Consider the following 23,820-nt stretch of genomic DNA (forward strand, 5'->3'; position numbering starts at 1 on the left):
TTGGGATTATAGCATTTGGCTGACTCTGCTTTGTAGGTGATGTGTCCAAAGTGTCAAACTTCATCAGTTCCTTCCTGTAGTTTTTCCTCTATCCCAGAGGAGAAGATTTGACCATAAGGAATTCAGTCAATTCTAGGATACATCATCATTTAAATGTCACCATATATCAGAAGTTCAGCCATGGAGTTGTTTCATTGAGATAATTTTCTGAAACGTATACATCGACATTGTATTGCTATAAACAAAACAAGTCGAAATTTTCCTTGAACTAACGAACCCACCTAGCCAGTGATGAAATATTTTTGATGGACAAAATATTTCCTTGCCATCTCTAATAGATCCTGTCAATCTGCAACACTGACATAAGGAAGGCTAAATGACTAAGCCTAATAAGTTAGCAGGTAATAGCCAATAAGCTCTAGTTCCATAAACCCAATTGGAATAGGGAAGAAGGAGTTACTTACAAATCAATCTTTAGGACTTGCACTAAAGACTTTTTGTCTTATTTCCCTTTATTACTTTGATATTTTTCATTTCTCAAATATTGCTGAAACTGACATATTTGTGATGAGAACTATTGTTTTTAGCCCCTGAAACTGAGTTATAACAAAGGTTGTCCCCATTCAGACCACATGACTTGTGTAATTTTCAATCAGGTAAATTGGGCCTCTTCAGAGAATCACAAGAAAGATTTCACAAACCTCAAGTGGATTATGACCACTGGGGACTAGAGCAATCACAGATGTGGAATAACTGGAATTACAAGGGACTGGTAGTATGGAGATATTCTGTGTATGAAAAAGAAAGTTTTCATACACACAGTCATTTTTGCAATACAAAGGCACAGGCTGTCACTATGTATTTTGAATATACAGTACTAAGAACTGAATGTGGTTAAGTGCTGAGAAAAAAAGAATGATCTCATGATATTTAGGCTAAATCACCAAAGAATGCCAGAATAATAATATTAAAAGGGAAAGATTTCCTAAGGAATTCATTCTGCCGTATTTTATTTTGTTGGCTCAGGGACAGAAGATGATATCACTGTCATCTCCTTGGTTCAGGGTTATTGGGCAGGATGACTGTCTCTTAAAGTTGTCTGCTTCTAAAGACTTTTGATGTAGCCTCAGTTTAATATCTCATGTGAAAGAAACCTACTGATTTGGGTTGGCAGTTGTTTCCACAGTGACACAGAAGAAACAAAAATGGTGTCCCAGCAATGTTGTAAAGCATTTTTACATTGATGTGTTATGCATTGTGTATCCTCAAAAAAATACGTTGGAGTGATATCCTCCAGGACCTCAGAATGTTACTTCATTTGGAGATAGAATCTTTACATATGAAATCGAATTAAAATGCAGTAATTAGGGTAGACCCTAATTCAATGACTGGTGTCCTAATAAAAAAGAAAATTTGGGCACAGAGACATACACACAGGAAGAATAACATGTGAAGACTGGAGTTATGATGCCATAAGCCAAGGGAATTACCAGAGCCAGAAGAGAATCCTGGAACCAATCTTTCCCTGTGATGCATCTTCAAAGGGAGCATGGCCCTCCTTACACCTTGATTTTGGGTTTCAGACTTTTGGCCTCCAGAACAGTAAGACAATACATTTTTGTGTTCTAAGACACTGACTTTGTAGTACTTTGTTATTGTAGCCCTAGGAAATTAATACAATATGGCTTCTAAACGACACACTTCCTGGGTTGGAGGTCATGCAAAATTTTAAGAGTTGTTTCCTTTGAAGAGGTAGCTCATCCCTGCTGTGCATAAAACTGAGTAAAGGAAGTTAGTTTCTGACAGCATCCAGGTAGGTCTGCATGCATTAGTAAAGTTTTTCCTAGTGGTAGATGGTGTCTTGTAATGATCTTATAGAAAGTCCATGGGAGCTCTGAGGAGAGGACTACATGGTTATTAATGGTAGTGGGAAAATGTAGACCAGGGAAAATTAAATGTTTATGAAAATTTGGACAGTGTCATCTTCAGTGTCTCCTTTACTCATTCTACTTCTCTTTAAGACTGGGGTAATGCTAACAGTGAATTTTCTGGGTTAGTGGAAAGATCTAACAGAGTTTCTTTATGCTTATTCTCATGAAATGAGTATTTCCATTTGGGAATGTATGGTTTAATATTTTAACAACTGTGACAGTGTTAGCTCTTTGGCAAGGAAAAGCGTCTATCCAGCCAGAAATTTTTACCAACAATAACTAATGTGTATACATAGCCTAAAGATTTAGGCAGTTGTATAAATCCCATCTGTAAATCCTCAGGAGTCTTGAGTAGAGGAACTGAACCATGCCTCACCTTAACAGATGTACCTGGATTATGCTTGTTATCTACCATTACTTATTTAATGCAAAAGTAGTTTTTTTAATTCTATAACGTGAACAATCATAGAATAATTTGACCTGGGTTCAGTGGTGGGATTGTGGTGCTATAGGGCACTAAATTCCAAAATTGCCAAAATCTATCTTTATGGAAAGGGGATCCCCAACTTTGCCTTTCAGAAGGTTGAGCTAATCACTGTAAGTCAATCATAGCCAGTTTAAATTGAGACAATTCTTCTTCTGAGAGTTTGGTGGAGAGAGATGTCCATTTTAAAGCATCCCTTTTAGCTGGAATTTGAAAAGCAGCTCATTTAGCATTTAACCTTGCAAGAGCATTGCCCTCAGATTTTGATCTGCATATGCACTTCTATCTTAATAACTAGGATCTCCTTGTGAGTTTTTAATCACTTTCACTAAAACATTACTATTTTTCCACTGGTAGTCAAAATATCTTAAGAGGTCATAAATCCTTCCAGTTTTCATAATATTCCAAAATCATGAACAATTCTTAAAGCACATCTGTTCTCTTTTTATCTTTTGCCACAATACAAGCTTTAGTCAGAGCTATTAATTCAGCTACCTGGGAAGATAGAATACAATGTAATGAGCTGCTTTAATGGCTGCATTTTCAGTGGATACAGAAAGAAGGGGATGCCATTGTCTTTTTTTTAAAGTAAAAACCCATCTATAAACTATATTAAATCAGAATTAACTAAAAAGGTGTTTGTAAGGTCTGACCTGGGTATGCTTAATTCCTGAGTTATTGTTATAGCCATGTTTTCCCTTCATCTTGAAGAATTCAAGTTATAAGAGTACAATTTGAACAATGGTAAATAGTGATGCACAAAGAATAAAAGGGCTACATAAATGTAAAAGTTGTTGATAGAGAAATGTCGAGTGCTGCCTAGAAGTAACAGTGATTTCCCAGTACATGCAAACCACAGAGTTAATGAAAAGTAAATGCCACATTGGCAAAAGCTTTCACCAGTTTGGCAGCTGCTGCCACCTCCTGCAAACATGAAAATTGGGTTAGATCTTAGTTACCAAACCAAGGGATATGCTAAGAGACAAAATAAACAGGCTTCTCTTGAGTTAATATTCCCAATGCATCATCTTGTCTTTCTTGAACAAAAGAGAGAAGGTTTTTAGATGATTTAGGGATACCCAAAGTGGGATGTTGTTAAAGAGAATCCAAAGATGAGAAAGCTTCTTCTAGTTTTATATGACATGGGGAAGTCTCAGGAATTGTCATAGTAAGTTCATAAGAGGACTGAGCAACTTTTAAAAAAATAGGTATTTATTGCTTGCAATAACCAGTCAATCCTAAAAATTTTTTCATTGTCTTTTAATTTAGAGCTTTAGTAAAATGGAATTTTCTTTGTTTTGGTGTACAAAAGAAAATACCCATGTACTGACAGATCATGACTCAAATAATTTGCTCAGTTTCTTGGCAGAATCACTTTTCTCTAGATTCCTTATGCCCCTTTTCAGCTAATCTTGAAAAGAAATATGGAGTCTCTGTGAAATACTTAGATCAAGAGGGCACTGCAAAATATCATCTGCATATTGTGTGAGAATGGACCCTCAAAGAAGTCACTTTGTTTGGATTGAAAACAAATTGATGAGGAGTCCATAAATCCAATATGTGGTATAGTAGACCCCTCTTATCAGTGGGACATATGTTTCAAGACCCCTAGAGGATGCATAAAACCATGGATAGTACCAAACTCTATATACATATTATTATTATTTTTTGATCTAATAACCCAGATGGCTACTAAGTGCCTAAGACAGATAGCATACACTGCTGGGATATGCTGGATATGATTCACATTTCAGGGAGGACACAATGAGATGGTGTGAGATTTCATCATGTTACTCACAACAACAAACAATTTAAAACTTAGGAATCTGGAATTTTCCATTTAATATTTTTGGATTGCAGTTGGCCACATGCAACTGAAACTTTGAAAAGCAAAACCAGGGATGCAGAGGGTTGGGCGGGGGGTGGAGCAACTATGGTATATAGCCACAAATGCTGTTAATTTTCCCACAAAAACAGTGAGCAAATGTTAACTGTATCTACATGTGTACTAAAGAATGCTGCACATACATCTACCACTATAAATAAATATTTACTTCTTCAGCAATTGGATGACAAGACAGATTCATATTGGAAACTACCAGGAATCTAGAAATCATAATTTTATTGCTTATCCTGAGTTACTGAATAAATGGGTATCCTTTCCTGACAGGCTTCTGAAACGGCTATATGGGAAGATTGCAAGGACTGAGATATGGCTGTCCTTATTCTTATGAAGACTCAATAATCGATTTTATTCCTGTGATTTCTTCAGGTTTGTGTAGATATTGGAATGACGTTGGTGGGGGGTTATAAGGATTTATTTGAACCTTACTAGGTCAATTGCAAATATTTCTCTCATCAGTAGAATCTTTAGCCTGAAGACTAGAAGTAGTCTGATCTAACAGTGCACCAGGAGAGTCCAATAGATGCAAAGGATCTGCTGTAATTTGGGTTGCTCCAATGTGCTGCCTTCTGGTGTACTTTAATTTCATAACACCATGACAGAGTAAGTCTCAATAAGTTAGTTGGAGCAATAAGTTAGTTGTAGTTAGTTTCACACAACTGAAATTGGGAAAAGTTACAAGTCTGGTAAAATCATAGCCTATCAGTGTTTTGCTGGAGACACCCTCCCCAGTTATTTTATTGGTTCTCTGAAGAACAGACTGAGATAAAGTGGTGAAATTTAAGGTAGAAAATACAGCATGCATATCCTCTAGGAACTGGAAGGCCGACCGTGCAAATAGATAAAACACAGAGCAGACAATGGGGTGTTACTGAGGTCCTTAGAGGAGTGTCATTGTTGGACCACTAATTTGACTTCACAGGCTACTTATCCGTTTTACCAGGAAGCTCCTTTTCCAGTACCCAGTCATTTTACAGATGTCATATTTCCCAAAAAGTTAAATACCTAACTATCATGTGTCTCAGTCATTCTACTCCTAGGTAGTTACCTAAGAGAAATTAAAGTGTATGCCCATACAAGACTTACACACAAATGTTCACAGTAGCTTTATTTTTAAGAGCCAGATCAGGTGTGGTGGCTCACACCTGTAATTCCAGCACTTTGGGAGGCCAAGGAGGGCTAATCACTTAGGTCAGGAGTTCGTGACCAGCCTGGTCAACATCGCAAAACCCCGTCTCCACTAAAAATACAAAAATTAGTCAGGTGTGTTGGCATGCGTCTGTAATCTCAGCTACTTGAGAGGCTGAGGAAGGAGAATCATGAACCCAGGCAGTGGAGGTTGCAGTGAGCTGAGAATGCACTGGTGCACTCCAGCCTGAGCAACAGAGTGAGACTGAGTCTCAAAAAACAAACAAACAAAACAAAACAAAACAAAATGCCTATCATGCCTATCAACAGGTGAATGGATAAACAAATTATATATGTCCATACAATAGAACACTCAGCAATACAAAGGAGCAAACTTTTGATAAATCCAACATCATGGATGAATCTCCAAATAATTATGCTGACTTAAAGAGGTCCAGACAAAAAACTTTATAGTATATGATCCTGATTATATAAAAATTTTGAAAATGCATACTAGTGACAGAGAGCAGATAAGTGGCTGCCTGGGATTGATTACAACAGGCCATAAGGAAACGTTAGGAAGTGATGGTGATAGGTAGTTGATTGCCGTGATGGTTTCATGAGCATATACATGTGTCAAAAGTCACCAAATTGAACACTTTATGTATGCTCAGTCAATTATACTTCAATAAATCTTTTTGTAAAACCCAAGGTCATCAGGCCCATAAGTAGCATTTCCACCACAGGGCTCTCTATCAGCTCCATGGGTGATTCAATCAAGTGCTCTTGATGGAAATTATCCAAATACATAAAGAGCACCCAATGTTAATCTGCCAGCAAAATGCAGATGTCCCACCTTTCAGTATAAATCTTTCCTCTTATCAAACTCCTGGGGAGAAAATTAAGTCTACATATTAAGTTACCTTTCAAGTTAATGTCCAAAGACCAAAATAATCAAAACCCAGAATCAAATTCTCTCACTGTAATAAGGTAAAAGTTGAATAAAATTAAAGCCTTTCCCAGTTTCTTATTGGATTCACTCATAGGCAGAAATGTTCTTAATGCCTCTTAGGATTCCTTCAGCAGCTGCAGCCTGGCTATCTCTTTTTGGATATGGATACAACACATTCATTTGGCACTTCAGAAGTTAAATTAATTCAACAACTCTATGGTGTGCCTCAACTTACAAAAGGTCTGGAGAGTTAATAAAACACCCAAGATAATTACAATACTTGCCTTATATCCACCAAATTTAAAAGGCAGTTATCCTGTACAAAATTATGCTCCCAGAACTCAGTAGTATTTATTGCCAAAGACTACATGTAACAGAAACTCTATAGCATGAACTCATGAATCAGTAGGAAGGAGGATAACCAGTGATGGCTTTAGCCTTATCAGAATGCCAGTCACATAAGCTGCACACTTAAACTAAGTTGGAAGAAATTTGTCAGCAAGAAGTTAAACTTTTCACCATGCATTTAGCATGGCACTCTGTATCTTCTCTTTCAGAAAGTGACATCTGAAACACTGATGCTATCTTACCAAGTATAGAATTTGGAGTGGTCCAGTCCCAATCACCAAGTCAAAGGAGACCTGATCTTTTCCCAGTATGTTCAAATATCTTCAGATTCAAAATTTTCTCTTTTACACAGCATTTCAATAACTCTCAGAACAATTTAGACCTTGAGCTTTTCTAGAACTTTATATTGCAACCAAGGCACATATATCTTTAAAAGTAGCAAATACTGATAGTCATTAACATCTAGCATAGCTATGAATATTTCTTCTTATATCATTAAATCCTTGCCATGAATAAAATTGTTTTCTGGTGTCGACTTAGCAGCATCTTATGAGGCCTTTGCTGCTCACACATGCATATTTAATGTAGGCCAAGGTCAAGCTGCAGTAGCCTGCATGAGACCACTTGCACATGCCAGTGCCTTTGTTGATGCCAGCACTACAGTAGCTTGCTAAGCCTCACCTTGGGCTGGCATCTGGTGAGGACATCCATGAGGCCAGCATTTGGGTGAGCCCCACTTCCACATTCTCTGTCTTTGCTGAAGCCAATGTGTCTCCATCACCCTCACTCAAACTCTGCTTCATTGAGGCCTGCGCATATGTGCTTAAAGCCCAGTATTGCACATTGTCTCTACAGAAATTACCAATTTCTCTAGACAAAGATACCCTAAACCTTTAGGTCAAAATTCCATGTGCCTTAAGTCTTAAAGCCTCTTGCCAAAACTGCAACTAGAAGCCTACTTCACACTTACAAAATCAAATTAATAGCCCTAATAGAAGCCTCTACAAACTACCAAGATCAAAGCTCCCTACATATACATTAAGGTCTGAAACCAGAAACCATAAGCTATGGCCACAATTAAGCCTATTTCTATGTTGTGCTCCTTCAAATTTTATTCCTGTTTTATTTCTTGATGTAATAACCCATACAGCACAAATTTCTAGATATATTTTCCAAAAATATCCATCCCCCTTCTAACATTTATCAATATAGCCTGTTCTTCACTTATAGTATTAGAATAGCAATTAAGAGTACATGCACTCTGCTGACAGCCCAGGTCCTCCTCCCAGACATCATTTATTACTTTACCTCCCCTGGGTGGAACAAGTGGGACAAGAAGTAAAGATACCATGAGTGTTTGGATGATGGTGTCTTCTCCACATGGAAGGAAACAATAGGGAACCGACAGGAAGTATTTCCTCCATCAATAATAACATATTCTTTCTAACTATTTATGAGATATTTAAATAATACCAAGCTTGCTTCCCTTTGTAACTTTCCTCATGCTATTTCACTTCTAATCTTTTTAACCTCGAAGGCTTTCATCAAATGCTATTGCACACATGAAACTTTCTCTAATTTCTTAAACCAAAAACCTCTTTCTTCTCTGAGGCCCTGGTCCAACATTTTTCAAGTGTGGTGAGGAGAAACCACAGCAGAATCACTGGGGTTGCCTGTTAAAACATCCATTACTAAGCCCATCTACAGCATCCAAATTCCTTAGTGTAGGGACCTCAAACATGCCTCTTAAGAAGCCTATAGGCCAGGCACAGTGGCTCACACCTATAATCTCAGCACTTCGTACGGCCAAGGTTGAGCCAAGAGGATCCCTGAGGCCAGTTCAAAACCAGTCCAGGCAAGGCTGAACATGGCAAGACCTCATCTCTACAGAAAATGTTAGTGAGGTGTTGGCACGCACATGTAGTCCCAGCTACTCGTGAGGCTGAGCAGGATCACTTGAGCCCAGGAGTTCGAGGCTGCAGTGAGCCATGATCACACCACTGCACTCCAGCCTGGGCGGGAGACTGTCCACCACCAAAATTTAAAAAAAAAAAAAAGGAAAAGCTTCCTGGGTGCTTCATTGATACACTAAAATCTGAACCTTTTGCTTTATCTGATTGTGACTGATTACTTTTTCCCCTATTATATCATTACTTTGCATTTATTCCTCTACAAGAACTTTGGAATTTTAAAGAGTAACTCCTTAATATAAGCCTTGCATAAAGCAGCTGTTTAACAAAGTTGTTAAAATGAATATAACTTGACTTTCACTTGTCTCTCAAAAGGACTAGATCTCCATGTTTTGTCATGATTGTCTAGAAGTGAAAATGCACAAAAATTATAAAGCAATTTACTGAAATAATTTATCCTGCATCATGATGTGCTGTCTTCACCAATGTAGCCAAATTTAGGCTTTCTGGGCTGTATATTTTAAATGCAATATAGTGCAATGCAAATTTCTAAAGCATTGCTTTTCTATGCAATGAAGATTAAGTTCAGTGTTATCTAAGCACTTTCTACTGATCTTGAAATGCAGAATAAATTAGTAGACTGAAAGAGCTCCCTAAAATCTTAATGCAATTTCAGATTGTATTTGCTATCATTTATAAAATTTTATTATTCAATATTTGGCAAGTATTATTGGTCAGTCCTTTTTGCTTACAATGACTATATATATAGTCAAACCTTTCTCACTCTTCTGCAATTTGCAAAGCATGAGAAGCAGTTATCCCAGTGGCTTATCTCGGCTCACAAGGGTACCAACAAGGCAGACAGAGATAATGTTCTTAAAGTATAGGGTCCATAGGAACTGGAAAGCTTAATTCTTGCTGTGACACTGTGGGGTTTCCATCATTACTTAAAAGACCTTAGACTAACAAGCCATGTACTTCCATTATAAATATCAGACTTTGAGTTCACTGCTTTATCAAGGTCGCTTTGTTATATGGTGAGGACAGTTTATTTCAGCACCCATCACCCTTGTTAACATGTACTTAAAATAAATAAAAAGTCCAAGGGGAGTCTTTGCCTCCCTCATCATTAAAATAAATTTTAAAATAACTGTTTACTAAACTGAAACATTTCATTGAAATGCTTCATTGATAGCTCTGATTCCTTATTTTTAAAAAAATTTATTTCATATAAATCTCATGTGGTACAAAAGTACTACATGCTTGGGCCTGTCTGGCAAATAAGAGGTTCTTTCAGTTCTTCAGGCCAACCTTCCTTCAGAGGCAAATAAATAAGAAACATATGTAGAACATATTTAGAAAATTTTTTACCATAATAAAAATATGTGAACATCTTATATTTAGCATAGTTTAGCAATCCAGTTTATGTCGACAAATTTAGTTCACTGCTGGGAGGCACTTGTCACAGAAGAACCTAATAGGCAGCAGATATTTTAACCTGTAGGAATAAAATGTTTAACATTTTTCTTGTATTTTTTGTAGAAGGTACTCCATTTGTACATTCAAGTTTGGTTGGCCCTTTTTAGTCTTTTTGTTCAATATTTTAAATACTTCCATTTTCTTCTTTTTGTACTGCCTTTGGGCTTCTTCTCTCTCCTGTTTTCTCCTCTCGAATTCCTAAAATTATTAACATATGTAACTTTCATTAGCAACAAACAGTAGATACAGTTCAGAAATTGTTTTCAAATAGCTATTACTAAGCAAACACTCTAAGGTTTGTCTCTTCTATTTTGCAAGATGTGCAGTTTCTCCTAATTGAAGCAAAGTACCCTCTTTGCCTTCACATTATAACAACACATGGTATAACAGAGAATTTTCATGATCACAAAGCCCCAGCTCTATATAAAGACAATTTTAAAAGGACATTAAATGTTTTACAGCATAATGATCATTACTGCACTTCATCTGATATACTATTTCCAAAGGTGACAGATAGTTGGAAAAAGCATAAAGCTGTGCTAGTTAATACTGGTCCAGTATTCCCATGAAGAAATTTTCCTGCTTTCTCCTAATCTGCCACCAGCTTAAGAACAATGAAAACATTTTAGATGTTAAGAATTCTTAATTACAGATATTCTACAGCAAAAACAAGCAAAATTACATATCATCTTTAGGGTATTTTTAACTGACACATTATACTTTTTAAAGCTACAGATTAATAAAACTTCAATGCAAAAACAAGAACTACCACAGTTGCAACAAAATGACAATTTTGTTGAGGCTGTGGGTAATTCTGTATTCATTTGAAAAAAGTGTAATTCTGGTCTACAATTCTGGTTTTCTAAATAATAGAGTGCTAACTTTTGCTAAGCTAAAATAGTAGTTCTCTTTTTTTTTTTTTTTTTTCAGGCAAGAACACCTCCTTATAGTAAAAAAGTATTTTATTCTAACACCTCCCCTTTTGCTTTTACTTTCTTCAATGTAATGTTATGAAAATCATCTATATTTTTCTTAGGTCAGTGGTTCTCAAGTTTTATTATGCATAAAAATCTTTTGAGGTGCTTGTTAACAAGTGCAAGTTCCTGGACCACACTCAGAGAAACTTTGTCCCAGATGTTCACAATATTGAGCTATAAACAATGTGTTCAAAATCGTATTTTTGACCTACTAGCATTGCTTGAGATAATACAAGCAAGGAATTGGAATAAGATGCAATCCTCTACCTTTGCTCAGACTACTCATTCATTCAACAAATATTTACAGAGAGAATACTGTGTGCCCAGCACCAAGACGCACAACAGGTATAGTATACATATTTAGGATAAATAAGAAAAACTATACTAAATATTTTTAAAGTAGAACTTACTTGTTTCTTAGCAGCACGTTTAGCTTGTACCTGTTCATATTCTTCTTGTGCTTTTTGATTTGATGTTTTCTTTTTATTTTTCTTTGGAATTGTAAAGCAGCTTTTAATTGGGGGATGAAGAAATAGGACTTTATTAGTAAAATGTCCAAAAAGGTATTAAAAACACAGTTGTAGCTTTTAAGAGTATACATCAAATAAAAGGCACAAATGTGGATTCTTAGAGAAATATTTCAACTAGGAAAAAATATAGAAAGCTATGAAAAAGTTTTAAAAAAAAAAAAAACTTTTAAAAGTAATGAAACCAGTATATGAATGACAGAAATGCCAGACTGAAAAAACAATTAAACTTATTGTTTAAGGATGTTAAGAAAATTATGTGTATATATGAACTTTAATCTCAAAGTTTTCTGAGCCCCTCCTCTCTATTCCATTTTATCTACTTAGTCATGAATCACCATATCTTGGACCTAGACACCATTTTGAACTGTTCTATCTTTAAGTACTTCTCACCTCTCTGAAGATGTCCTTTTTGCCAAGGCTAATCCAACTACTTGGAATTCCATTCATTTCCTCAGTATCCTTGATTCAGTAATAACTTTACTTTCCTCTGTCATTCAACTTTTCACTATACTCTATAACTACAATATAATATTTTAATAGCTACTAGTTACTAGTGACTCTGGACTAGTAACTAGTGACTGCCTAGTCCACAAATCCAGAGACCTGTTCTCAGTCCTATTCACCTTCAACTTTATAGTACAGTAGCACACCCCTTATCCATGGTTTCCCTGTTCCATGGTTTCAGTTACCTGCAGTCAACAGAGGTCCAAAAATATTAAATTGAAAAATTCCAGAAATAAACAATTCATATGTTTTAAATTGTACACCACTCTGAGTGTTTGCTTTAAGTGAAAAGGTAAAAGTTCCTGACTTAATAAGGAAAGAAAAAAAATCATATGTTGAAGTTGCTAAGATCTATGGTTATAAAAAATCTTCTATACATCAAATTGTGAAGGAAAAAGAAGTCCATGCTAGTTTTGCTGTCACACTTCAAACTGGAAAAGTTATAGCCACAGTACATGATTTAAGATGGAAAAGGCATTAAATTCCCAAGTAAAAGACACTAACGGAAATATATTCCAATCGACAGAAACTGGGTTTGGTACCATTTGCAGTTTCAGGGCATCCACTGGGGGTCTTGGAACATCTTCCAAACAGATAATGGGGGACCACAATATTTGATAGCTGACTAATCCCTACACAACTTTTCTCTGTGGACTGAGCTGTCACTGTATTTCTCTCTTTCTCCAGTCCTGAAAAGCTTAACTTCTTCAATGACAACATTTTCCCTGTTTCCACCCCAAAATAAACCATAATCTTTAAAAGCATGATTTTTTACCTTCCTTTCTCACGATTTAAACTTCCTTACTTCAATTATCACAGAATAACTCAAATCTACATTTCTAGTGCTAATCTTTTCCCTGAAATTTATACTGATTATTTAACAATATAATGATCAAGCCTACCAAAAGAAGTAAACTTTTTGTCTCTGCCTTCATCCCCAATTACATTTTTCCCCCCGTGGTCCCATTTCCTGTTATTTTTAGCGCAAATAGCCACGACTTTAAAAGATACGGTTTTAATGAAGTAAAAAATTATGCTCCCAAGTTAATACCCAGCTTCTTGCAATTTTAGATTTTAGCATTGTTTTTTAACTTGAAGTATGCAGCGATAGTTTTTTATAAGTTAACTCTTATAAAACCAAAGCGTCACAGAGCTGTGCATTTTCAACTGCAACCCATTTCTGGTCCTCTGCAGAAAATCCAGATTAATAGTAGTAGCTAACGCTCAAGAGCATTAACCACGTACCATATATACCCTTTAAGATCCTCATATATATTAACTCACTGAGTCTTCACAACAATGTCATGAAACACCTTAGGAACACCTGAGTTTATGTGAGTAATCCATTCTGGAGCTGTGCAACATAGCAACTCTGAAGTATATATTCATTACGGTATTATCTTCCCAATTTAAAGAGGACATAGTGTTATTTTTCCCATTTTAAAGAAGAGGTCACTGGGGCACTAACATGTTGAGTCTGGCTCTAGAACCCATACTGTTAATGACTAAAATTATAACACCTCTCAGAAGTTATTTTTCAAAAATATATTCATAACATATGGTCCAATCAAGTTACCACCTGTACTCGAGAGGAACAAACCCAAATTCCAGAGCTCTTAATTCCCATTACGTTACTTTGTCAATTAAGCTAAATCAGCCTAATTCAGTTATTGAAGCTAAAAATAGAGCTTCCATGAAAATGTTTCCCTAAACTGTGACTTCTAAAATGTGTTAAATAAGAAAAAATCCAATTCCTATGTAAATTATCCTATAGTACTTTTAAATAATAAAACAACACTTAAAGGATTTCAAATGAAGAAAATACATACTTCACTGTTTTAATACATTGTTCTGGCTGAGGCTGGTCAAAGCTACACTGATCTTCAAATAAAGGCTGGTCAATGCTACGCTGTTCTTCAAGCAAAGGCTGGTGAACTTGTTCTGACAAAGGATGGTCGACTTTTCTTGGTTGCTTCCTAAGTCTTTCCTCTTCAGCTAAATAGAGATGTTTCAGATTATCTGGGTATCGATCTGTGAATTGAGATTCCAGTGACGTTTGAGGCTTCTTTTCCTTCCGTAGCAATTTCTTGTAACTTTGCTGTATTCTCAGCTTTCTTCGAAAAGCAAAGCCTTGTCCTACATTGAGGAATATCATCCAAAATTACTTTCAGAGAAAAGAAGTTGAGCGAAGAATGAAGCTGTGAATTACAAATGAAAACTTTTTTTACATCATCACATTCAGATTCTAGGATTATGTTTTGCTTTAAAAAATTATTTCAAGCAACAAATTTAAGTTGATGGATTGCATAGCAAGTTGGCCCTTTGCAAAAAGACCAGGCTAACAGTCATGCAGAAATCCAAGTAAGAATCTCAAAGAAAAACTGACCAGTTCAGACTGTTGCACAACTGGAGTTTACAGCCGTATTCACAAATCAAAACAAATTCCTTGGTTCATCTAAAACAATCTGAGCCTTCAATAAATGCTTAAAAAATAGAAAAAAAAAATGCCACATCTAGTATCTTACCTTGGAGAAACTACTATATATGTTTTCGAAAATGTTTCAACACGAAAGAAAAAGACAGTGTATGGCTGTCTGAAAAGCCAGCAATTATCACAAGACTGAATTTAACATTTATATATTCCAAGTGGGATCTACGGGACCTTACAGACAGCAATACAAAAGGACAAACACAAATTAATGCGAGGGCTGGAGGGCCTCGGGTATTTGTAGTAAGGAAGAATTCGGAGTAGTGTTTCTGGCCCTGTCCTCCTCTCTATCCTTTACCTTACTACATGTGCAAAAGTTCACAGGGCCATAGACTCTCTCTGCTCAGTTTCTCAGGAAAAATATAGGAAAAAAGTTCTGATGAAATACAGGGTTACGTCAGGAAAGACATTTAAATAATTAAAGTTAGCAACACTGCTCCGTCTTCCTATCTAGAGCTCTGCGAAGCTCACAGCTTTAGCGGGCTCAGGAATGAATTCCCCTGCTCCAGGGAGGACCGGGTCTGGTTCCTAAATCCTTCTTCCAAGCTTCAGCGGGTCTTGTATCCTAAGACTTAGCAAGCCTGAGGACTTGCAAATGGTTGCCTTCTTACATACCCTCGCGAACGCTCCCCACGAAGGCTTGCGGGTGGTTAGGCCTCCATGTCTTCTGTTTCACATTCTTATTCCTGTACCCGACCGTGGAAACCCCTTCACCACGCGCCTCAATACCACCAAGCCGCCACTTCGCGGACCGCCTCACCGGCGCCATTGCAGCCGACTAACTGCGTCATCAGAAGACCACGACGGACGCCCACAAAATACGTCACCAAGCCGAGTCAATCAATCGCTCAGAAAGAATCCGGCTCGGAGTTCTACTGAGCCTGCCTGTGCTAATTTGGGCCGAGCTGGCGCCTCACGGCCATGTTTGCGCCACCTACAGCCTGGGAGGGTGAGCGTCATGGCGGCTTCTTGCCCTCTCCCGGTGACCCTGGACCTGCCCACGCTACGTGCCAAGTTGCAGGGACTGCTGCAGTTCCTGAGGGATGCCCTGTCCATTTCCAATGCACATACCGTGGATTTCTACACAGAATCCGTGTGGGAGGAGCTGGTCGACTTGCCACCGGAGACAGTGGTGGCTGCGCTGAGGAAGTCAGCGTCGGAGGCGCAGGCCCGGCCCTCAGAGACGCGCCCCCTAGTGGAAGCAGAGGGGGAAGCAGGTTGGTTTTGGGGGTTAGGCGGGGCGGGAAGGGAGGCGGAGGAGAAGGTCCCGGCAGGCGAAGGAGCCCCCTGGTGGAAGCCAGCAGAACCAGGTGCGCGGCGGCGGAGGCGGGGCGGCCCTCTGGGAAACCGAGGAGAGGTCGGATTAGTTGAGGGGTGGGGTGGGGATGTTCTTTGGCATCAGGATCACTCTTTCTTTGGGTGCTTGTGTATTTCCACAATTTAAAGAAAGCAGGAAACAGGGCAGGGGAGTTCCTTCATCCAGTAATTCCATAATAATTGACGCAAGGGAAACTAGGGGAGCATTGCTCTCACAGGTTTTATAAATTCTAGGTGGAATCTTCCAGCATGTGGTGGAAGATTACTCAACAGTTAATAAAGATAATTTCAAATGGTGGTAATGAAGTAGAAAGTAAAAACAGTGTAATGTGGTAGGGATTGTGTAAGGAGGCTCCCTCAATTTAGGAGGTCAGGAACATGAGAAGGCACCAACCTGCAGAGCCACAGGAAGGGGTTGCAGGTGGTGGGAACCGCAGGCTAGGCTTGGCTCTAGCCAGGTGAGGGGCTGCAGGTGCAGGACGGGAGGCAAGCAGCGGCCAGATGGCACAGGACTTTCTAGGCCTTGGAAGGATTTTGGATTTTAAGTGTGATGGAAACCTTTGGGATTATTTAGGCAATATAGTGACCTAATTCACATTTGAAAAGATAACTGTGAATTATTTGAAGAATAGACTAGTGGGGCAAAAGCTTAAGCTGAGAGGCCAGTTAAAAGACTATCTCAGTAGTACAACAGATGATTGTATCTTGGACTAGGATGGTATTCAAATATTCACTATTTCATTTAAAAACTATTTTAAAGTACCTAATATGTGTCTTGAATTTTTGTAGGCTCGAGGTTTTCCTTCCCTCAAGAAATGTAGATTCTTCTCAGGCAAGCATATTTTGGAAGTAGAATAATGGATACCAACAGGCTTCTGGGATTGTTACTTTCCTTCTAGACTTCCCAAACTTACCCTTACTAGTGAACTTTATTCATTGAGCATTCTCTGAATGCAAAGCATCACTAGAGGGACCTCTTACAATAGCACTTGGTAAATACTGTTGTTGTTTTTTTAAGTCATTGTTATTGAAAAGTTAGGCACTTCTTAAGTTTGCTCTCATAATAAATATATGGCACTTATGATGACATGACAATTTTACTTAAACTCCAAAAGAGCAGAGTCTTTGTCTGACTTGTCAACTGATGTATTCCCAGCACTTGGTAAAATACTTGGCATACATTAGATACTGGATGAATATTTGTTGAATGGAGGAATTGAGTTACTCATGTTAGTTTTAAATAAATAAGATGAAACTACTCTCAAGTTTAGAGTGTAAGACTTTAATACGTGTTTAGCCTGGTCTCCAGACAATGGTAGAGTTAGATTGTCTTACATATTCTAATAATAATTGGATTATTTGATATTTACTATATACCCTGTAGTGTGCCAAGCGTCTTCATGTATATTTTCTCTTTTAATCTTTACATCAGCCTTGCAAGATAGGTTCTGTTATTCTCAATTTGTGAAATTATAACTTGAGGAGTTAATTTGCAAGGGATATAGCTTATAATGGAAGATTCTCAAACCTGGGTCATCTGACTTGAAACTTTTTTAGTGCTGTAAGAAAAAGAAAGTATACTAGATAAGGGAGGAGTAAATAAGGGGAAGAAGAGAAAAATGTTTGCATTTTTAAGTAAGTTGTTCTGGCAAGACCTCACTGAGGTAACTCTAACTCTGAAAAGATAAGAAAAAAACCGAGCAATGAAGATCTCTGGAGGGAAAGCAGTCCATTTAGTGACAACAGGGAGCAGAAATGCCCTGACGAGGGAGCCTACATGGTGTGTTTGAGGAGCTGCAAGGAGACTGAAATAGATTTCCACTAGGGACTCACAAGGAGTATGGTCTTGTGTCCGGAATCGTTGGGATCTTGGTCTCACTGACTTCAAGAATGAAGCCGCGGACCCTCTCAGTGAGTGTTACAGTTCTTAAAGGCAGCGTGTCCGGAGTTTGTTCCTTCTGATGTTCGGATGTGTTCGGAGTTTCTTCCTTATGGTGGGTTCGTGGTCTTGCTGGCTTCAGAAGTGAAGCTGCAGACCTTAGCAGTGAGTGTTATAGCTCTTAAGGCAGCGCGTCTGGAGTTGTTCATTCCTCCTGGTGGGTTCGTGGTCTCGCTGGCCTCAGGAGTGAAGCTGCAGACCTTCGCGGTGAGTGTTACAGCTTACAAAGGCAGTGTGGACCCAAAGAGAGAGCAGCAGCAAGATTTATTGCAAGGAGTGAAAGAACAAAGCTTCCACAAGGTTGCCGCTGCTGGGTCCAGCAGCCTGCTTTTATTCTCTTATCTGGCCCCACCCACATCCTGCTGATTAGTCCATTTTGATGGGGTGCTGATTGGTGCATTTACAATCCCTGAGCTAGACATGAAAGTTCCCCTAGTCCCCGCTAGATCAGCAAGACACAGAGCACTGATTGGTGCATTTACAAACCTTGAGCTAGACACAGGGTGCTGATTGGTGCATTTACAAATCTTGAGCTAGACACAGAGTGCTGATTGGTGTATTTACAATCCCTTAGCTAGACATAAAGGTTATCCAAGTTCCCACTAGACTCAGGAGCCCAGCTGGCTTCACCTAGTGGATCCCACATTGGGGCCTCAGGTGGAGTTGCCCACCAGTCCCATGCCGTGCGCCTGCGCTCCTCAGCCCTTGGGTGGTCGATGGGACCGGGTGCCGTGAAGCAGGAGGTGGTGCTCGTTGGGGAGGCTCGGGCGGTGCAGGAGCCCATGGCGGAGGGAGGGGGGCTCAGGCATGGCAGGCTGCAGGTCTCAAGCCCTGCTTTGCGGGGAGGCAGCTGAGGCCCGGTGAGAATTCAAGAGCAGCGCTGGTGGGCCAGCACTGCTGGGGGACCTGGTGCATCCTCCTCAGCTGCTGTCCCGGGTGCTAAGCTCCTCACTGCCTGGGGCCGGCAGTGCCAGCCGGCTGCTCCGAGTGCTGGGCCTGCCAAGCCCACACCCACCTGGAACTCGTGCTGGCCCGCAAGCGGGGTGCGCAGCCCTGGTTCCCGCCCGCGCCTCTCCCTCTACACCTCCCTGCAAGCTGAGGAAGCCGGCTCCAGCCTCGGCCAGCCTAGAGAGGTGCTCCCACAGTGCAGCGGTGGGCTGAAGGACTCCTCAAGCGCGGCCAGAGTGGGCACCAAGGCCGAGGAGGCACCGAGAGCGAGTAAGGGCTGCCAGCACACTGTCACCTTTTAGTCTTCTGCTGATATTTTATGAGGGGTTACAAGTAAACATTATTCCCAGAGCTGCAATGCACAGTTTGGAAAAGCACACTAACAGATGTTCAGCACAATCATTTGGTGTTTTATGGAACAAAGTTTTTTCTAAAAGTCCTCAGTGTATCCATTTCAGTAGGTTTCATGTGCCAGGTGATCTTCTTGTCTAATTAGAGTCCTAAGAGTTTCTTCTTCATTGTTCATCTAAAAAGAACTAGAATAAAATATTTAATTCTCTAAAATAAAAAGGAAATACGTTAGAAATAACTATCTTTTCGGTGCATAAATTATGGCTTTCCAGACAGACTGCCTGGGTTCAAATATTGACTCCAGCACTTATTAACTGTGCCAACTTCGGCAATTTGCTTCAACTCATTGTACATTAGTTCCTCATCTGTAAAATGGGGGTAACTTTAGTACCTGCCTGATGGGATACTGTGAAAGGTAATTCAGCTAATTTATAGAAAGGGATATCTTTCAGGTGAAGTGAACAGCAGGTGCCCAAGCTGGAGCACGCTTGGTGCATTTTAAACACAGCAGAGCAGTCTTGGTGAGACTGGTGAGAGATGGCATTTGGAGGTAGCCCAGGACATCCTCACATAAAACTTGTAGGCTGTACTCAGTACTTGGCTTTTATTCTGAGTGAAATGCGAAGCTCTTTGAGAATTTTATGTGGTAATGTGATACCATGTGATTTATGTTTTAAAGTCTGGTTTCTGTGTGGAGAAGAGAAGGTAAGAAAAGTGAAGGAAGGTAAGGGAAGAAACAGGAATATAATATAAGAGGCTATTAAAATAGTCCAGGGACATTTCAAGGAACAGTAGCTTGAAGAGGTCAGATTCTCCTGCAAATAACAATGATGAAAACTGGCCAGATTATTAAAAACAACTGTAAGATTCTGGAAAATGACCAAAGGCAGAAATATAAGAAGAGGTTACTATTGAAAAGACTGACTGATTGGGTAGGAAGTCAGAGTTTATGGCTTTCTTGCTGGGGATGCTCCTAGCCCCTGTGGATCTAGCAGTGGAATACCACATCCTTACCAGGTCAAGGTGGTGATGGCAAAATTCAGAGATCGGAGCAGGTGCAAATTTAAGAGGTACATTCTGGAAACAGGAGAGATACTAAAGGTCTGAGATCTAAGATCTGAGTATAAATGCTGCCTGAATCCCCAAGTGATCTCTTAACTCCACATGCCTGGGAGACCTAGAGATCCTAGCAGAAACACTGGCAAAAAACTTTTGAGAGGCAGAGCTTCCCCTGGCTAGAGATTCTCAAGTTTGCTGCACCTTCAACAGAGTGTATTCCCTAAAGTACATACAACTTGGGTGGTAAATATCAGAAGCCTTATTGAATTCTTGTATGAAAGGACAAAATTCAAGTTTGGCAGAGCAACTGGAAATTTAGACTAGGGAGTCTTTGAATTGTAAAAAAAGGAACTACAGAAAGGGTGAGCCTCAAAATCTGACTAGAAAATCTACCCAAATCTTTATCTGACTGCTAAACTCTGCAGGCTCAGGTATACCACCAGACAGTGGGTAAATAAAAAGCAACTAAGCAGAGACATCAGCTGCTGCACTCTGAAGAGGGGATAGTTTTCACAGTTTGAGTCAAAACAAGTTGACTTCCCACTATTAATAGAACAACCACCACAAATCCTTAGGAAAACAAAATAGATTCACTACAATAAAGTATCTGCCATTCCATTTTTCAACTAAAAAAAACTACTAGATGTTTAAAAAAAAAAAAAAAGGAAAGTGTGACTCTAACTTAGGAAACTAACTCCAAGTAAGCCCTAATGCTGGATTTTAGTACCTATGATGAAAGAATTAAAGGATAGTGTGACCCATATTTAGGAAAAAAAGAGTAAGTCAATAAGTGCTGATCCTAATTGGGCTAAGGTGTTGGATTTCAGCGGCTGTTATAAATATGTTCAAAGAGCTCGAAGAAAATACGCTGGGAGAATTAAAGGAAACTATGGTATTAAGGAATATTTAATTATAGTACCTGCTTTATGCCCCTTTGAAATGAAAAGTACACAGTCACTGACACACAATTGTATTAATGTTATGTATTATCTATTGCTGCATAACAAGTGGTTTAAACCTATACTATCTCATCAGTTTCTGTGGGTCAGGAATTTAGGAGCAGATTAACTGGGTGGATCTGGTTTGGGATCTTATGAGGTCACAGTCAAGATGTTGGCTGGGGCTGTAGTTGCTGAAGGCTTGATTGAGGCTGAAATATTTGCCTCTGTGATTATCTCATTCACATAAGTGGCCATAATATTTCATTTGCATAGGTGGCCATAATGTCTCATTCACGGAGGTGGCTAGTTGGTGCGTGCTGTTGGCATGAGGTCTCACTTTCATACCATGTGAACTTTTCCTATGGGGCTGCTTTTGTGGAAACTTTTGTGTTTACAAGACGTTCTTGTTTTTGTCTGCACTCAGACATGATTATGAAGTTGGCATGGTCACAAACCTTGACTGATGTCGGTGTACCGAGAAGGTTTTCATGTTTATTAGGAAAGACTGTGGCCTACATGTTAGTTCAAAGCCAGCTATGAGCTGACATCTGTCTGTTACATCTGGGGTTTTTTTCTTCCCTTTTTTAAAAGTAGGGATAATATTACCTACCTTCTAGGACAGCAAAGGTTAAAGATGATGTATACATAGCACCCAGCATAGAACTGAGAATATAGCATGGGTTAATAAACTGGCTAATACATGATTATGATGGTTATGGTGATGATTGGTAGTGATGGTATAATTAGGTCTTTACTTGGAAGAAATAAATTGTCCAGAGTTTCTGGAAGTTTATGTTCTAAACAAATATATTTTTTGCCATATTAATAAATAACATACTATTGTTATTGTCTGTTGGCTTGTCTGTATCTGCAACTAAATTATAAACTATCAAAAAACAAAGGTAGAATGTTTGTCTTTTTCACTATTTTCAGCATCATAAACAGTTTCTGTTTATAGATGAGTAAATTAAATGATTCTATTTTTACATTAAAATTGTTTATTTTTAATTGGCAAATAAAAATTATGTATGTTTATTGTGTACATCATGTTTAAATAATTCTTGAAGAAAGAATGAAGTTAAACATAGATCTAATAAAGAGTCATTGAAGGCACTCCTTGCACATGTCTGGAACTCAACTAGACATTTATTATTTCTGGTTGATCCCTAAGTTATATTTATTATCATTGTGTATGATAATAAATATTAGTTATATGATCCAACTAATAGATTTTTAAATTTATTTGAAGAGACACAAATCAATAACTGCTCTTTCCCTATGTGGAAATATAGTACTTTATTTAGTACATTGCAGATTACAATAAAATACCCTGGAAATTTGGAGATAAAGTCAGAACAAGTATCACTTCAGGTTAAAACGTCTAAAAGTATATAATATAGGCGAGATTAACCATCTGCAGCAAAAAAGCCAGTAGAGATAGCTTCTAAATATTTTGCTGATAGGATAAATATGACCTATATCTGATTTTGGAGATTAAGATTTCGTTATAGCTCCTTCAAGGAAACCAGACTGTGTTTTTAGGAAGTAATGACTGCATGTGTAAATCTGTAACATTCTCAGCAGAATCATCATTGAGCTTCAGAAATTAATTGTTGTTTAATGGAATCTAGAAAATTCTTCTGAAAAGCAAAAGGGGAAAGATAGTCTAAGTCAGGATAGCCAAAATATTTTATGTAACAGAAATAGATCAATACAACAGAAGCAACTTAAGCAGCTTACTTAGCTTGCTGAAAATTTTAAGAATATCTGGCCTCGGCCGAGTGCGTGGCTCACGCCTGCAATCCCAGCACTTTGAGAGGCCGAGGCGGGGGGATCACGAGGTCAGGAGATCGAGACCATCCTGGCTAACACGGTGAAACCCCGTCTCTACGAAAAATACAAAAAATTAGCCAGACATGGTGGTGGACGCCCGTAGTCCCAGCTACTCGGGAGGTTGAGGCAGGAGAATGATGTGAACCCAGGAGGCAGAGCTTGCAGTGAGCTGAGACTGTGCCACTGCACTCCAGCTTGGGCGACAGAGTGAGACTGTGTCTCAAAAAAAATTAAAAAAAATAAAAAAAAAAGAATACCTGGCCTCATTTGTTCTCATTGTAATTCTAAAATTACAAATGAGTGTTACAGATTATTGTTATAGGTATATTTCTCAGTGGAAACTAATACATTTGTATTTCAAAGTCGACATGTTATAATGTTATTTAAATTATCTGGGGAAAGCCTAATGAACTCTCAGGAATTCCAGTTTCTGTGCCTGCCAAAGCACAGGGTTCCTCTAAGGCAGTGAGTCTCCAGGGACTTTCTCTTGACTTTTCTTTCAGTTTCTTGAGGCCATATGCTGCTTCTCCTGTTTCATATTATTACTCAAATGATCCTACCAGGATTGGGTGCTGAGTAAATGTTTATAGAATCAGTTCCTTTTGGTGATCATCTGGTGTAATTATTTTACTACCGTTTTAATTGAGCAACACAGAAAGTGTATGTCCATGATAGATTATTCTTTTATCAAGCTTGTCTTTATTTTTTTTTTTTGCATCTGAATAAATTAAATGTTTTCTTGGCCATCCTAAGTAGTTTTTATTGTTGGTGGTGGTAGTAGTTCGAATGCATTGAAAT

At 38.6% G+C, this 23,820-nt stretch overlaps 2 protein-coding genes across 8 annotated transcripts in view; one reads left to right on the forward strand and one right to left on the reverse strand.

The window, feature by feature from the left end:
• Positions 1-10,001: 10,001 nt before the first annotated feature.
• On the reverse strand, positions 10,002-15,825 carry CCDC59 (coiled-coil domain containing 59). 2 transcript variants are annotated; one of them, XM_063646530.1, is made up of 4 exons: positions 15,706-15,825; positions 13,976-14,344; positions 11,523-11,622; positions 10,002-10,333 (listed from the first exon to the last, which is right to left on the reverse strand). In XM_063646530.1, exons 2-4 carry the CDS (start codon positions 14,299-14,301, stop codon positions 10,172-10,174), a joined length of 588 nt encoding a protein of 195 aa, XP_063502600.1. In that variant the 5' UTR covers positions 14,302-14,344; positions 15,706-15,825; the 3' UTR covers positions 10,002-10,171. The 2 variants fall into 2 exon arrangements, with proteins under 2 accessions (XP_063502600.1, XP_054299458.1); XM_054443483.2 differs by lacking the exon at positions 15,706-15,825 and adding an exon at positions 15,250-15,535 and having other exon boundaries at positions 13,976-14,282.
• METTL25 (methyltransferase like 25) overlaps positions 15,481-23,820 on the forward strand; it is a 124,649-nt gene continuing 116,309 nt past the window's right edge. For 3 of the 6 annotated variants that reach the window (XR_010122647.1, XM_054443479.2, XM_054443481.2), the window contains exon 1: positions 15,507-15,851. Coding sequence is in view for 5 of the 6 variants with exons in the window: in XM_054443479.2 (XP_054299454.1) it covers positions 15,593-15,851 (259 nt within the window). In the remaining variant the exon portion in view is untranslated. Of the gene's footprint in view, positions 15,945-23,820 lie in introns of all 6 variants that reach the window. The other 3 variants (XM_063646527.1, XM_063646528.1, XM_054443478.2) reach the window with 3 other exon arrangements.

Source organism: Pongo pygmaeus, chromosome 10 (assembly GCF_028885625.2).
Source record: "Pongo pygmaeus isolate AG05252 chromosome 10, NHGRI_mPonPyg2-v2.0_pri, whole genome shotgun sequence".
NCBI lineage: Eukaryota > Metazoa > Chordata > Mammalia > Primates > Hominidae > Pongo > Pongo pygmaeus.

Bases quoted from the DNA above. Each gene is read 5' to 3' on its own strand.
- CCDC59 (XM_054443483.2), bottom strand. From the start codon at position 15,403: ATGGCGCCGGTGAGGCGGTCCGCGAAGTGGCGGCTTGGTGGTATTGAG. The intron at 11,623-13,975 runs GTATGTATTTTC...CCCAATTAAAAG, and splicing joins CAATGTATTAAAACAGTGAA to CTGCTTTACAATTCCAAAGA. The intron at 10,334-11,522 runs GTAAGTTCTACT...TAATAATTTTAG, and splicing joins AACGTGCTGCTAAGAAACAA to GAATTCGAGAGGAGAAAACA.